A 14,863-nucleotide genomic window follows, 5' to 3' on the forward strand; every position below is an offset into this window, starting at 1 on the left:
TGTTTACAGCTGCACTTGGAAATGACGACACTGTCATGTCATTTTTCTCCCTCCTCAGTCCACTGGGTGCCCTCCCCTTTTCCTGTAAGCTTTTCGGGGTGGCGCAGGGTTATCAAGTGGCATCTCCGGAGACGAAAGAAATAAGTGCTCTGTATCAAGTAGCTCGCAGGCCCTCCTTTCCTCTAAGTACCTACCTCGGCTGTGCTTTGGAAATAAAACCTGCCCTAGTAAGCCAGCCTCTACTGACCCCATCAGGTAATAAGAGGGACGTGCAAGATCAAGACAATGCTGTGGATGAGCGGTGACAGGTGGCAGACTTGGTCAGGAAGTGAAGCAGTCTTCAGGCACATGCAAAACAATCGGCCTTTATCATAGGGGCTGACTATAAGAGACAACAATAGCGCTTAGACATTATCATTAAAGCTTCAGGCTGGAGGGCAACTTACAGATTCTCACTCACCCTCCATGTATTAGTTGGGTGTCAATTTCAAGTATCAGGCAGAACATCTGTTAACACTCTAAACATGTTGCTCTTAACTGTCAGTGATAGTTTCTGAAAGTCCTCCTTCAGGAAAGCAGCCTTAGTCTGTCAGTGGTGATGATAAGACACTTGATAAGGGATAAGAGGTGATGTAACTGCACCAAGTCCCCTTAACTCATTCACAAGTTGAACTAATCCGGTGGACAGTGGGTAGGCAATAGCACCAGGGTCCTTCTCACACACTACCGCATCCCAGAGGAAGCTGGATTTAATGGAAAAGCATATGGCCTTTGACCTGTGGCTCTGAAAGGCTGCTGTTGACGGATATAGTATACCTGTGAGAGTGTTTGCCTTGTCTGCGTTTTTTTTTTTTTTTTAATTTATTTATTTTTTTTTTGGACTGCACTGTGCCCCAATTCCTATACTGTGCTCCACTGTATTTGCCATTGGTCTAAAAAAGAAACAGGTTCTCCCTTAGACAAACATGAATTGTGTAACCCACGCAAGACGGCACAAGCGAACACCACCCGTATGCACAATGTACTCAGTGTGCTGCATCTTCCACACGGGTACATTTTCTCTGGGGGTAGAGTGCTGGAAAGGAGGGGCAGATGGGGCAACCGTGCTCTGAGTGAAATCGGAGCTGCCGGAGGAATGCAGGGAGGGGGTGTTTTTGGAGAGTAGGTTTTGGCAGGGGTAGACTTAAGGGGTAGGATGTGTGATTAGGGGGTGACAGCTGAGTGCTGACCCCTCTATACTGACAAATCATCTGGCAGGTGTGTGGCTCTGCGCAATCCCCTCCTCCCATCCTTCCCAGGCCAGGAATCCTCAACCACAGTCGGAGCTATGCGCTAAAGGAAGACTTCCGGGCACCTTTGCTGTCATCCAGCTAGCACACTCATGGCTTTTGACAAATGTGGCGCTACTTCTGTCTCCTGTGTTTGTCAGCTGTGCTTTTTGTGCACACGTTGACACCCCCGTCTGAAATAAACATCCCCAATTTTACATTAAAGTAGTTCTCAGGAAGGCCAGGATTTGCTGATGTTATCTTTCAAATGGAATACTTTGCTTCAAAGTCACCTCATTTTGTTTGGGTCATGAATCATGTTGATGATGCAACTAAAAGGGACTCCTCTCCTTTGTAACAAAAATAAGAGGTGACCGGGAATCAGTGCGAAACCCGAAGGGTGCTCAAGCTTAGCTTCAGTCTCAGGTCACCAAGACCAGAAAAGGGGGCGTGAATGTTGCATGATTTTCTTTCATAAACTCATTTGGCTCGCGATCACAAAAACTAAGTGTGCCTGAAAACAGTAATGTATGACAACAGCCAAACAAACTGCTTTGACAATGAGGATTTTGTTAGAAGGGGCTTTGATTGCGTCGCCGTCTGTGTGTGTCTGCTCTGTGGTTAGTATGTTGATTAAGTGTCTGCCTGCTGAAATAACCAGCACAGCATATTTCTTATGGGCTGCCTCTTTTCTTTTCCATCAAGCTTTCTTAATCCAATTCAAGTCAATCTGAAGAGTCTAGACAAGGGACCCGATGTCTGCTATCAGTTGTTTCCCCTCCAGAGTCCCCTTTTTCTCTTTGACTCAATAACCAAAACCCACCTTGGTTCCACAGCATTGTGGGTCCGTCCAAACCTAATGAGGATGCGGACATTCTTCGGTGGAAATTACGCTGAACCTGGTGTAACGCGCCACTACTTTTCTTTTCATTTGAAATGAGGGATGCGGATCTGTGTGTTTTCCAAGCAGTGGAAATTAAGGAATCTTTTAGGGAAATTCCTGACCTTTACTAGTGACGGCAGGCTCAGGTATCCAGGACTCCAGATCTAAAATGAAAAAAAAAATTGCACAACACAATGATTAGGAATTACTCAAGTCAATCTTAAATCAGAATCTATTTAGTGTTGCTTATTTTAATCTAGATACTCAATGTAAATTGTTCCAAATATGTATTGCAAAGAGGCACATTGCAGTTGTCTCTGTCGTTACGCATACACGTGGAAAACTTCTGGCATCTTTTGTGGTTTTCATTGCCGTCTGACACACACACACTGTCCCACTGTGTCATTACGCTGTCTTCATCACCTGCACTCGCCCTGTCCCGCTCCCCCGAAGCGACACAATGGAGCAGTCCAAAGTGACCCATATTTACACAATAATACGAGGCTTTGAAAAGACTCATATCGAGTTGCAGCTAATGCTCCAGTGGGGCAGAGAGAGTGAAAGATGTTACCGACCGAAACGGCTTGGGTTTCACGGCCCTGTGACCAAAAGGCAAGTCTGGTCTTAAGGGAGAAACGGTGGGGCGGAGGGGGTGGTGAGCTGAAATGCTGTTGAAGAAGGGCTTGTGGGCGGACACTTGAGGGTGTTGCTGTTGGTTATAGGGCATATTGCCATTTTATTTTTAGTGACTTGTACTGTTTAACACATTCTGTACTTCAATATTTGTTTGAGTAAATTTGGTAATTGGTTTACAGTCTTGAGATAATTGAATTTGACATGAAACAATGCACAGTTGCACCAGTGTAAGAGACCGTGGGTCTCGCGACCCTCCAGCATCTTCCCAAATGAGGGAATGAAGAGCGATCAAAAATCACAAATACCGCTGCCAAAGCTAAGACATAGTCAGTTTAATGAATTTCATTCACATAGTGTATATTCAAAACAGACATACATATGGAGCAGGTCGAGAATGATTGGACTCAGAAATCAGACTGTGATTATATGGAACCCCCCCCCCCCCCACACACACACACACATTTTGTCTCTCACAAGTGAAGTGAGGCTATGATGAAAATTACAGGCCTCTCGAATTTTGAAGTGGGAGACCTTGCGCGATTGATGGCTGACTACTGAATACTATTAAAATAACATTTAATGAATGTTGAGTATATAGAGTTCTATACATACATATTCTATAGTTTGAGTTTTCACTGTAGAACTGTATTACATCATCAGGGATATATGAAATGTTTTGATACCTTAATTACACGAGAGATTAAAAGATATTAGTAACAGGATGATGCAGAACAATTAATTACACAGCACCTGAAACTATAACTACAATAATATGTCTATGTGTAGCTCTTTGACAAATGCAAATCAAAACATTTTTAGCCTATGTAAAAGCAGAACATCGTATTGGATCCAATATATCGTTAGTGTCGTGCCTGGTTAATGACAGACCTCCACCAAGGCAGAATTGTTAACAAAAGTGGGGAAATAGAAGTTGTTTTCCCCTAACTTTGTTTGTTTGCAGGCAAGCTTTATCTAAATCTGAAGAAGTTCTTGGGAACTTTTGTTGTATTTTATGTTTCTCACTGTATCTGGTGTACTATTTCCTGTGTTACTCTATGACAATAAACAATTCCCAGCCATGCTCCCGACCGGCCAGAGGAGAGTGAACGTCTAGTGCTGGTCTGTGTACACGGACTTGGATGCTGTTTGAGCTCACTGGGAGATAGAGGCGCTGACTTAATGGAGCAGAACTGAACTAACGTGGGGTGCAAGGGGTGAGCAGAGGCCACCGGGGTTGGTTTAAGAGAAGAGCTTTGTCATGATGATACCCAAAGGTGATTTTAACACGTAGTGCCACCCCCAGCCCCCTTCTCCTGCCTCAACTTCCTAAACCCTCTCTCACAGACTCGCATATACACACACTAAGACACCCGCCTCCCCCCCACCTGCACGTTCTCTTTCTGCTCTCTTGCTCTCTCCTTAGGGGCAGACCGGTATAAAGTTACACAGAGCTCTCAGCTTTCTTGGAAGGAATGACCACATGATTAGCTTGGGGATTAGATTAGCAGGAAGAGCAGACTTAGCCAGGCTGTAAATAGCCCACTTTTTTCACCATTAAAACAGCCCAGCACAATATAATCAATAGGCAGCACTCATCGGATGCAGGAAGCCATCTGAGAAGGCCTCCCTCAAGTGCTCTGAAGGACAGACTACAGCAGCTCGCAGCTAATGAAGTTATTATTAATCATTGGTCTTCTTCTTTTGAACTCGGGTGTTGTTCCTTTAGTGGTTGATGAGTGGTCTTCTTGCGCATTGACATCCCCTCGCTGCCCTTCGTCTCACTTTCAGCACTCAGTCGCGGGCCCTGGCAAGGTCGCGACGTATGACTAAATGTTTGCGAGTCTACACGCTAGCAATGATGCTTATTGTGTTTCTGTGCTCTTTGCATTCAGCATCAAGTGCAGAAGACATCAACCTCTGACCTTTTTTGCTGTGTACTTTCCGAGACATACATACGGTACCTACATTACACAGGTGTTGGGTTACTCTGTAAAGCAGCTTGAATGGCTACAGAAATCAGAGGACCGTCTGGCTCTTGATTTCCGTCTCACTTTGAAGTTTCGTGCACTTACAGGACCAGAAGCCACGCAGTCACTCCTCTGATGGCTTTAGTTGTGTCTGTGCTGATGCTGAATGAAGTGTGAATGTTACACTTTGAACAAGGCAACGTTGTCCTCGGTACCATTCAGACAAGACCTTTTTTAACGCATTTCCTCAAATGGTCATGAACGATTATTTACACAGGCATCTATCAGAGTTTAAGTGTTTATCAAGGAGGAGGCACTTTTAGAGTATATATTTTTATTCAGAATTTTTTTTCACATTTATTGGAATAATTTAAGTAAACAGTTATTCATACCATAGACAGTTTTCCCCCCACTTTAGGTTTCTTCCTTTTAAACACAATGAAAAAATAATTCAAAACCCCCTCCCCCCTAAAAAATAAAATGAAAAAATATAATTGCACCATTTAAAAAAAAAAAAAAAAAAAAAAAAAAAAAAAAGGCATGTAGAACAATGCACAAAATTCTAACTAAGCATAAATTAGAACATTGGATCTGGCTCTATTGAGACATTGAATTAGTAATTATGCACACTGAAACCCCCCCCCCTCCCAAAAAAAAAAAAAATGGGTGCCTTTCGCTTTTAAAATACAATTTTGCGTAAAGAGCTTCAACACCTGTAGCAACCATTTCAGAATGGTGAAAATGATTTTAGTAATTCCCAACACTATTCATTTAGGGCAGTTTTTGTGTAAAACTTCCACTTTTATTCTGTTCTAATGCAATGATTCCCAATAATTTTGGAAGAGATCACTGGGTGTGCCAAGGGAAATTATCTACATTTACTAAATTTGGTCTAAAAATTCTTTTTGCACGACAATAGAAAAGTTTTTTTTTTCTTCAAGCCATATAATCTAAGTACAGTACGTCTGTCTACGGTGTACATGATTGAAGATAATACGCATATTAATGAAAGGCACGGTAAATAATCTTCCACTAGATGGCAGATGGTATATGTAACTTATGTATCATTACTTCAGTATACCTTATCATTTTTACTTTTTGTTTGGCTGTACACTGGGATTTCTCTAAAATATGTGCTTGTCTATAAAGTTTAGGAAACATCACTCTTGTTCATTTCTAGCACACTGTACAATATGCTGATGAAGGGTATTTGTTTGCTTATGTAAAACTTTCTAAGTATTCAAAAAAAAAAAGGAATTTTAAAGTACCCTTAGTCGCTAGTGCACTTCTCTCGCGCTCTCTCTCTCCAAAACAAGTCCTGATGGTGTTGCGCGCTGTGAACTTTTTTTGAATGACTGCATGAAAATAAACACTTGACTTTGAGGGCTCCTTAAAACCTGAGAGACTTTGGCAGGCTACATCTGTAAGTACTTAAAATAAAAGAGAGACACCTCTAATACTTTAATAGTGCCGTGTTGCTGAGGCTTTTGGGCACAAGGTGTTCCCAGTGCTAACGTGTGTCTGCGTCGATCTCATCAGAAGAGCGAAGAGGGCTAGAAAAAAATAACCATGGATTTAATGACGGATAAACTAACACTCAAGTTGCTCTGCTCTTGAAAGCAGAGCTCAAGTCTGTCAGATGGCGTCATTATTTTAAAAAATATCTCCATGACGTCACTGACAAGGAGGGGGCTTTCTGTGTTTTTACAGATACTTGAACCACGTGCGGGCCTCCATGCCTCAGGACACAGCTGGAGGATACAGCTCGGCTTTGGCGTGTCATCGAGCCATCCAAGATGCGTTCAGTGGCCTCTTTCCCCAGATTGGCTGAACCCAAACCCGGAGACACAACTTTACGGACTATAAATACTTCACTGAAGCAGACAAAACTGTTGTGGTGTTTTTATAATATATAGTCAAGAAAATAAGTATTTCAACACCTGAGAAAACCAATGTTAATATTTGGTAGAGTGGCTTTTGTTAGCAATTACAGAGGTCAAACGTTTCTTGCAGTTGTTCACCAGGTTTGCACACAGTGCAGGAGAGATTTTGGCCCACTCCTCCACACAGATCTTTTCTAGATAAGACAGGTTTCTGGGCTGTCGCTGTGAAACATGGAGTTTCAGCTCCCTCCAAAGATATTCTATTGGGTTTAGGTAGAGAGACTGGCTAGGCCACGCCAGAACCCTAATATGCTTCTTATGGAGCCACTCCTTGGGTTTCCTGGCTGTGTGCTGCGGGTCATTGTCATGTTGAAAGACCCAGCCACAACCCATCTTCAATGCTCTGACTGAGAGAAAGAGGTTGTTCCCCAAAATCTCACAATACATGGCCGCAGTCATACTCTTTAATACAGTGCAGTCGTCCTGTCCCATGTGCAGAAAAACACCCCCAAAGCATGATGCTACCACCCCCTTGCTTCACAGTAGGGATGGTGTTCTTGGGATCGAACTCATCATTAGTCTTCCTCCAAACACGGTTGGTGAAATTATGACCAAAAAGTTCCATTTTGGTCTCATCTGACCACAAAACGTTCTCCCATGACTCCTCTGTATCCTCCAAATGGTCATTGGCAAACTTAAGACAGGCCTTGACATGTGCTGGTTTATGCAGGGGAACCTTCTGTGCCATGCATGATTCCAAACTATGACCTCTTAATGTAGTACCAACAGTCGCCTTGGAAACAGTGGTCCCATCTTTTTTCAGGTCATTGACAAAATCCTGTCGTGTAGTCCTGGGCTGATTCCTCATCTTTCAAAGGATTATTGAGACCCCACGAGGTGATATCTTGCATTGCATTGGCCGTCATGTTTAGCTTCTTCCATTTTCTAATGATTGTTCCAACAGTGGACCTTTTTTTTACCCAGTTGCTTGGCAATTTCTCCGTAGCCCTTTCCAGCCCAGTGGAGTTGTACAATTTTGTCTCTGGTGTCTTTGGACAGCTCTTTAGTCTTGGCCGTGTTACAAGTTTGAGTCTTACTGATTGTATGGGGTGGACAGGTGTCTTTATGCAGCTAACGACCTCACACATGTGCACCTGATTCAGGATAATACATGGAGTGGAGGTGGACTTTGAAAGGTGGACTAACAGGTCTTTGAGGGTCAGAATTCTAGCTGATAGACAGGTGTTCAAATACTTATTTGCAGCAGTATCAAACAAATAAATCATTAAAAAAAAAAAATCATACATTGTGATTTCTGGATTTTTCTTTTTAGATTATCTCTCTCACAGTGGACATGCACCTACAATGAAAATTTCAGACCCCTCCATGATTTCTAAGGGGGAGAACTTGCAATATATCAGGGTGTTCAAAGACTTATTTTCTTCACTGTATGTATATATGAGTGTGTAGGGGGGGTACTTTTATAGTTCCAGTGAATAAATCATGATTAGTCCGTCTGCCTGTCATAAAGGAAATGTATTTAAAAAGGAAAAATCTTGTAAGTTCTGGAAGTTACAGTATTAGCTTGTGTAGTAGTAGGAAGTTCTACTCCAACGGAAGAGGTGTAGCCAAAATTTTAGCTGGCATTGATATTGACTTTGGATTGGAACTTTAAAAGAGGCAGTCAATTAAAAATAAACTCAAAATATTACAACCACCTCAGGATAATGAAGTGTGGTACCACCAAACTACACCACTGCCAAATACGATGACATCTTTTCTCAGGTAATACCACTCAGAATTTTAGATTCAACTTCTCTTCAACTGTTCTGCTGGTAGTACAAATGAAGTGTCTGGTGAGTGTATGATCACAAACAAACAAAAAACATTTTTAACTAAAACATTTCCTCAAGTTGCCATTTACATTGACATCAAGCTGTGATTGAATTCTCTTTCATGATTCTTCTGCTGTTTTGCACTTCTGCCGCTTCGGGGTTGGTTCCTCTGAAGATTCTGAGCATAATTGAAGGTAAAACAAACAAACAAAAAACAGTCAGTACAATTTAATCATTTGTATACATTGACCAACATATTAGAAGCATGTCAAAATAACACGGTGTCCTTAAACTTTGAACACACAGGTGCAGCACACAGGTTCAAATCCCGGCCTCCCCCTGTTTGGAGTTTGCATGTTCCCCCCACGCCAATGTGGATTATCTCCGCTCACTCCGTTTTCATCCCAAAAACATGTATTCATTGGACACTCGAAATTGCCCCTAGGTGTGATTGTGAGTGGAACTGTTGTCTGTCTCCGTGTGACCTGCGATTGGCTGGCAACCAGTTCAGGGTGAACCCTGCCTCCTGCCCGAAGACAGCTGGGATAGGGTCCAGCACTCCTGTGACCCTTGTGAGGATGAGCGGCTCAGAAAAACTGATGGATTTTATTTCTTGAAAAGATGCTTTTTTTGTCCACACACCCAGTACAATTAATACCTATAAACTCGTCTAAAGTGAGCATTATTAACTTTATAACAGCGGAATTTGACAACTCTAACACTTAAAATTGTTTTTTCCCCATATATAATATGAATCCCAGAATTCTGCGTTATTTTTAGGGATCTCCATTGGTTGGTCTGTTGGTTTGAAGACTAAAATACATGCTAAAAACTGCCAGTCCAAGGGTACAACCAACCATTTACCTTGTTGTTAGCTGTCTCAATGTTTGGATAGATGTACCATAATTTATGGCTTCACTCACCCAATTGACTGAGATTTCACTTCCCTAAAGATCTGCGTTATCTATTTTGAGGCTTGGCATGGTAAGGATAATGTCAGAAGCTACTCATTGTAAAAGCCTCCTTTGCACTATATCTTATTCCAAGAGTTGCACTGAGGCGACTGGTTATTTAATGAAGATAATATCTTAAAGAGTCCGCCCCCACCACCGTCAGGCACAAGCATATCTTTGTACACATGCTGCTTTGTTGGTTTTGGCCACTTCTTCAGGGTGGGACAGACTGTCGGCATCGAAACTTGGAACCAAAATTTATATACGAGGGAACAAAGCAGTTGCACGTTTCGTCACTGGATGATCGCAATTTTAGCAAGTTCTGATGATTATATGGCAATTGACTTTGGAAATGGTGTATGTTTGATGTTGTAGGCAAAGAATTTTGGCCTGTCACAAATCAGCGCAAGAGCACCTGCAGAAGCCACCCACTAAGCCGGTGTGACAGTCTGAGCGCTCCCCCGTGCGGAAAAGTCTCCTTGTGATGAATGCGCATGCGTTACTAACAGGGGAACTCTGGGTACGTAGCAGATGCTTACTGGTAAATCTCCTAGTCTCATATTTCCCCTTTTTCTACATAGGGAGCTAACATACATTACAACCTAACCATAACCTAACCTTAAAACAAAAGTTGATGAAAAAAAGATAGACACATATATGTATGTTCACTGTGTTCGTCTTTCTGAGAAGTCCATAGTGAACCTAAAAACTCGGCGACAAGTTATCAAATGGCACATGTTGAAGCATGGATGGGGATGTTTCAGAATGGCTGGAAGTTTACAAACTATACCCGCATCCACATTACTCACAAAGTAACTTTCCAGCACCAGGAGCACTCAGACTGTCACACTAGCTCATTATTGGTCCTTTTTTTTCCCCAAATATTGAACCTAACCCGGTGTGATATCATTTTTTTTTGCCAACGATACAGGTCTGATATTTATCAGTCCAGACAGTTATCGTACATCCCTAACTATTTTTGTCAGTTAAGTACTTCTTACCTGTCTGTTCTTCATGCTGGCCGAAGAGGACGTCTTTAGGGAGGGTGAAGCTCACACACATCATATCTTTGTTGGGCGCCACATTGCGGACAAAATGTACCGAGCAGCGGTCCTCCAAAGGGAAACCCAGGGTAAGAGACGCCCTCTCCATCATGTCCCTCTCTGGGTTGTCGTCTTTGGAGAAGCCGTAGCAATGTACTGTGGGGAGGTTGTCGTCGCAGGGAGCCTCCTGGTGCAGAAGGCCTCTATAGGCATCCAAGAACTCCAGAGCCAAAGCAGGCAGGTTCATGACCACGTGCGTGGCGCCTTTTCCTTTCAACAGTCCGAGAAGTTCTTGCTTGAGCGGACCTCGGATGAACGCTCGGCCATCCAGGTTGAAGGTTTTCACTTTGCCTTCCACCTTGTTCACCCTGCTGTTGTGTTGCAACCACCTGTAGGACTCCGGGTTGAGGTCGTTGGCAAACACAGTGGCCCCCAAGCGGGCCGCTGGGATCGCAAAGGGTCCCACGCCTGCGAAGACATCAAACACGGTGTCGCCGCTCTTGACGAGCTCTACCACGCGCTGGTGCTCTGTGCTCAGCCTCGGATTCCAGTACACGCGAGAGAAGTCAAACTCGTACGTCATCCCGTTCTCTTTCACCTAGCAAACAGACACAAGATGTGCATGAGCTTACATTGTGGTCAAGTGAGACAAATGTCCATTTTCTACTGCACTTATTTGGTTAATACAGACAAACTTTCACACACGAATGAACAAATTTCATTGCACTTAACAGCCATGTTTTTGAAGTGTGGAAGGAAGCTGGTGTACCTGAATAAACCCCACACAAACATGGTGAGAACTTACAGGCTTGAGCCAAGATTCGAATGCCGAGCCTCTGGGCTGTAACCCAGATGTGTTAACGACTCTTCCGCCGTGCTACCCAAAATAGTGCACGTTTACAACATACACATTTATAAAGGCGCTTCAAAAACTCAAAAACCGACAAAGGTGGTACAATTTAGAAAACCATACAAAAAAATCCATTAAGATGAGACTTGACGCGTAGTATACTACACAAGAGTTTGACAAAGCTCACTAGAGCTCCGTTCAACAAGTATCAGTACAATGTTCAACTAGCTTCCAAACATATTATGGCTTGATTTTAATGTTCATATAAGTTAATATATTTGATCATGTACAAGTAATTTTTTTTTATTTAATTTTATTGCATGAACTACATTCACCCACAGCCAGCACGTTGAAAGAGTGGTTTCACCATCTGCTTCATAGTCAAGAGGTGATTTGTTTGAATCCTCAGCTTTCATGTGTGGAGAGTGAAGAATCTAAATTTCTCACAGTCCCAAGTCTAAATTGTTGTTTGCCTGCAGTTGCCCTCTAATTGGCTGGTGACTAGCTGGGATGGATTCCAGCTCATCCGCGACCCGAATGACAATAAGTGGTACACAATATGGATAGATGTCGCTATAGGAACAAAGCCATGTACTGTACTGTATCTTGATGTTTTTATTTTAATCATTTTTTTAAATTTTTATTTTCACACTTGTGATTAAAAAAAATTGAAGCATACCTTTACTACGCTCCTCCCTCTTTTTTGTTTGTTTGACTGGTTTGCTCATTTTCATATATACACTGATGATAGTTGAAAATGATAAATGTTGACCTGCCCTGAGAGGTTACTTACTTTGGCGACCATGTTCTCCTCTCCAGCCAGTACCTCCATCTTGAAGTTACGATACGTTGAGTCGATAACATTTGTCTTATTGACCACACATGTGACACCCGGGTTCTTGTCCATGATCACTCTACCTACAATGGGAGGGTCAGAGAACCAACTGCTCAATGTTTTTCTTTGCAGGTCATAACATCCCAGTAGGTTAGGTTAGACTATGTCTAAACACAATAGACATTGCATTAAACACACAGTAAAAGAACATTTATTAGTTTCTAGAATCTTTGCTTTGTAGATGCTTAAAAGTTTTGTCTCATCCAGTGACCAGCATGGCCTGCTCTGCTGATCTAATCCCGATCAGATGCACTGACCTACATTCACAACCCAAATTCTAATATCAATCTATTTTCTGCACGGCTTATCCTCACCACAATCAGAGGTATGCTAGAGCCTATCCCAGCTCACAGGCGAGAGGCGGGATGCACCCTGAAATTGCCAGCCAATGCCAGGGCACAAATCAACAAACAACCATTGACACATTAACATCTCCGTATAATTTTGAGTCTTCAATACTTTGGGATGTGGGAGGAAACCGGAGTACCTGGAGAAAACTAACCAACACAGGCACAGAGAGATGCAAACTGTACACCGGTGAGACTGGATTTGAACCCATGTCTTTTGCAATGTGAGGCAGATGTGCTAACCAGTCACTACCATGCTGCCAAAATTCAAATGTGTTCCATTAAATTGTATCAGTGTACAGTATTCCCGAAAATCATTTCTCTTGGCTGTACTGGTAACAATATACAGTTATGTATGTGGAGGATTTTTTTTTTTTACTATGACATTTCAGCCTGTATGTAGGTGCCATGTGAATGTAATCTGTCCAGGTCCTTCAGAATCAGTAGTCCTGGCCAATGTAATTTAAACTATGTTAGTAAAAGGACTTCAAGTGATCAGATTTCAAATTAAGCCCACATCAACGTCAACATTTTTCCATCCTCAGGTTGGTTGGTAAGGGCAAGCCAGAGGCAACTAGCAAAACGCACCCATCGAAATTTGCACATATAAACGTTTAATAATCACCATCTCTGGTTAGAATGATGTATTTATACTTCGTCAACTTTGTTTTTTCTCCCCACGCTTGGGGGTTTTCTGCAAGTACTCCAGCTTCCTCCCACATTCCCAAAAACATGCATATGAATTAGATTAAGGTTTTCAATGTGAGTCCAAAGGTTTGTTTGTCTACACATGTACAGCTCAATACATTAGAATATGTTCAAAAAATTATTTCAATACTTTTCATTGATTCATTCTTGGTAAAAATAATTTTAGAGCGCAAATTCCAGCCCAATTTCTACATTAATAATCATTTCCATTGTTTCTTAATTGTTTATTACATAATATTGTAGTGTTTCTAAAGGTGGTGAATTTGGGATTTTCATTTACTGTAAGCAAAATTAAAATTGCATATTCAAAAAAGAAATCATGCAATATTTCACTGTCTAGTGAGTGCATTGCAATAATATGAATTCACCTTTTTCTTCTGCCTAATTTCTGCTTCTGACATGATTCTATTCTATTGATATGTATGTACCTGTATGTGCCCTGCGATGGGCCAATCCAGGGTGTACTCTGCCTCTCGGGCAAAGTCAGCTGCTCCAGTATACCTGGGCCTATCGTGAGGATAAATGGTATCGAAAATTTAGGATGGATGGACACATAGAAATTGATTCTGAAGTGCTTCATATAATGCACAGTTTTGGGGTTTTTTTTGCATTTTTGTGTAGTATTGATGGTTTCTTGAATTGCTAAATGGTGGTATTTTGAGGTGGATTAAATTGGCTACATTGCCACTAAAGGCGAGAGGTCGCAAACCTGTAGGTCACCACTGATCCTCACCAATGAGGTTCCTGTATGGGAGCTGGTGGTCCCTGAGGTTCATGTGTGCGATGTGTCCCACTCGGCTGAACGCAGATGTCACATCCTGTCCCTGAGGTAGGACAGCCTCCAGCACCTCCTCACTTTTCAGGTTGTTGTAGGTCAATCTCAGCTCATAATGCTGCAGCTCCTGACAAACATCAAATGACCTCAGCGCTTCTGCTTCATCCTCAGTAAAGGAACTCAATGAGGACACTCTGTGAGGATCTAACAGCACCAGCCTAAAGTCAGGACTCTCCTCATTGTCCTGGACCACTCTTGGCACCCCAGGGCGCTGGATGGTAGACTTTTTTAGGCTCTTCATCACTTTGTTGAGGAACCGCGTGGGCACCCGTAGAGCTGGGACCGTGACGGTTTGCGCGAAGGCCTCTTTGTCAAGAAGAGTCATACCGCGGACCTGTGGGGGCGCCCGGTACAGGTTGGACTCCATTTGCGGCTTCAGTGCAAAGTTAGTACAGAGGTAGTTTGCGTAAGTGAGATTCTGGGGTCCAGCGGAAACGTTCGCGTTGTTTCGTATTCGTACAGACGTAAAGATTCTTCCGAGGAGCCTGTTGAGAAATGTCCAGCGAATTAAAAACAGCATGCATTGTACGTTTACCTGATTTAAAAGAAATCGGTATGTACCATTTTATCGGTTAAACGCCACGGAACTTCACATTCAACGCTTACCTCAACATCCTACACTGTAGCACCTACAGCGACAGACAGGCATGCTACCTCTAATACGTCACTCGTGCCGGAATTGTCCTCCCGTTTGATTGGGCGTCAGTGCAAAGAACGTGCGTCTAATTGGTCAATGCTTATAACGTCATAACTGCGCCGG

General features: G+C 42.6%; 2 protein-coding genes and 1 long non-coding RNA gene across 5 annotated transcripts in view; 2 read left to right on the forward strand and 1 right to left on the reverse strand.

The window, feature by feature from the left end:
• Positions 1-6,604, forward strand: part of mnat1 (MNAT1 component of CDK activating kinase) — a 44,488-nt gene extending 37,884 nt beyond the window's left edge. Inside the window, exon 8 of the mRNA XM_061843036.1 lies at positions 6,465-6,604. Within this exon, the coding sequence (XP_061699020.1) occupies positions 6,465-6,585 (121 nt within the window). The 3' untranslated portion in view covers positions 6,586-6,604. The remainder of the gene's footprint in view (positions 1-6,464) is intronic.
• A 1,909-nt stretch (positions 6,605-8,513) lies between these two features.
• On the reverse strand, positions 8,514-14,853 carry trmt5 (tRNA methyltransferase 5). Of its 3 annotated transcripts, XM_061843030.1 has the most exons (6): positions 14,710-14,853; positions 14,258-14,588; positions 14,002-14,170; positions 12,112-12,236; positions 10,427-11,066; positions 8,514-8,650 (listed from the first exon to the last, which is right to left on the reverse strand). In XM_061843030.1, the coding sequence occupies exons 1-6, from the start codon at positions 14,715-14,717 to the stop codon at positions 8,592-8,594; spliced, it is 1,332 nt and encodes a 443-aa protein (XP_061699014.1). In that variant the 5' UTR covers positions 14,718-14,853; the 3' UTR covers positions 8,514-8,591. The 3 variants fall into 3 exon arrangements, with proteins under 3 accessions (XP_061699014.1, XP_061699013.1, XP_061699015.1); XM_061843029.1 differs by having other exon boundaries at positions 14,002-14,588; XM_061843031.1 differs by having other exon boundaries at positions 14,002-14,588; positions 14,665-14,750.
• Positions 11,078-11,996, forward strand: LOC133512937 (uncharacterized). Its single transcript, XR_009798342.1, has 2 exons — positions 11,078-11,706; positions 11,798-11,996. It is a non-coding gene; the product is annotated as an uncharacterized LOC133512937 (long non-coding RNA).
• Positions 14,854-14,863: the final 10 nt, after the last annotated feature.

The sequence above is a fragment of the Syngnathoides biaculeatus genome, chromosome 15 (assembly GCF_019802595.1).
Source record: "Syngnathoides biaculeatus isolate LvHL_M chromosome 15, ASM1980259v1, whole genome shotgun sequence".
NCBI classification, from domain to species: domain Eukaryota; kingdom Metazoa; phylum Chordata; class Actinopteri; order Syngnathiformes; family Syngnathidae; genus Syngnathoides; species Syngnathoides biaculeatus.

Coding starts and splice junctions, on each gene's coding strand:
- trmt5 (XM_061843029.1), bottom strand. Junction 11,067..12,111: donor AGGAGAACATGGTCGCCAAA/GTAAGTAACCTC, acceptor TCTGTTTGCTAG/GTGAAAGAGAACGGGATGAC. Junction 8,651..10,426: donor CCAGCATGAAGAACAGACAG/GTAAGAAGTACT, acceptor AATTATGCTCAG/AATCTTCAGAGGAACCAACC.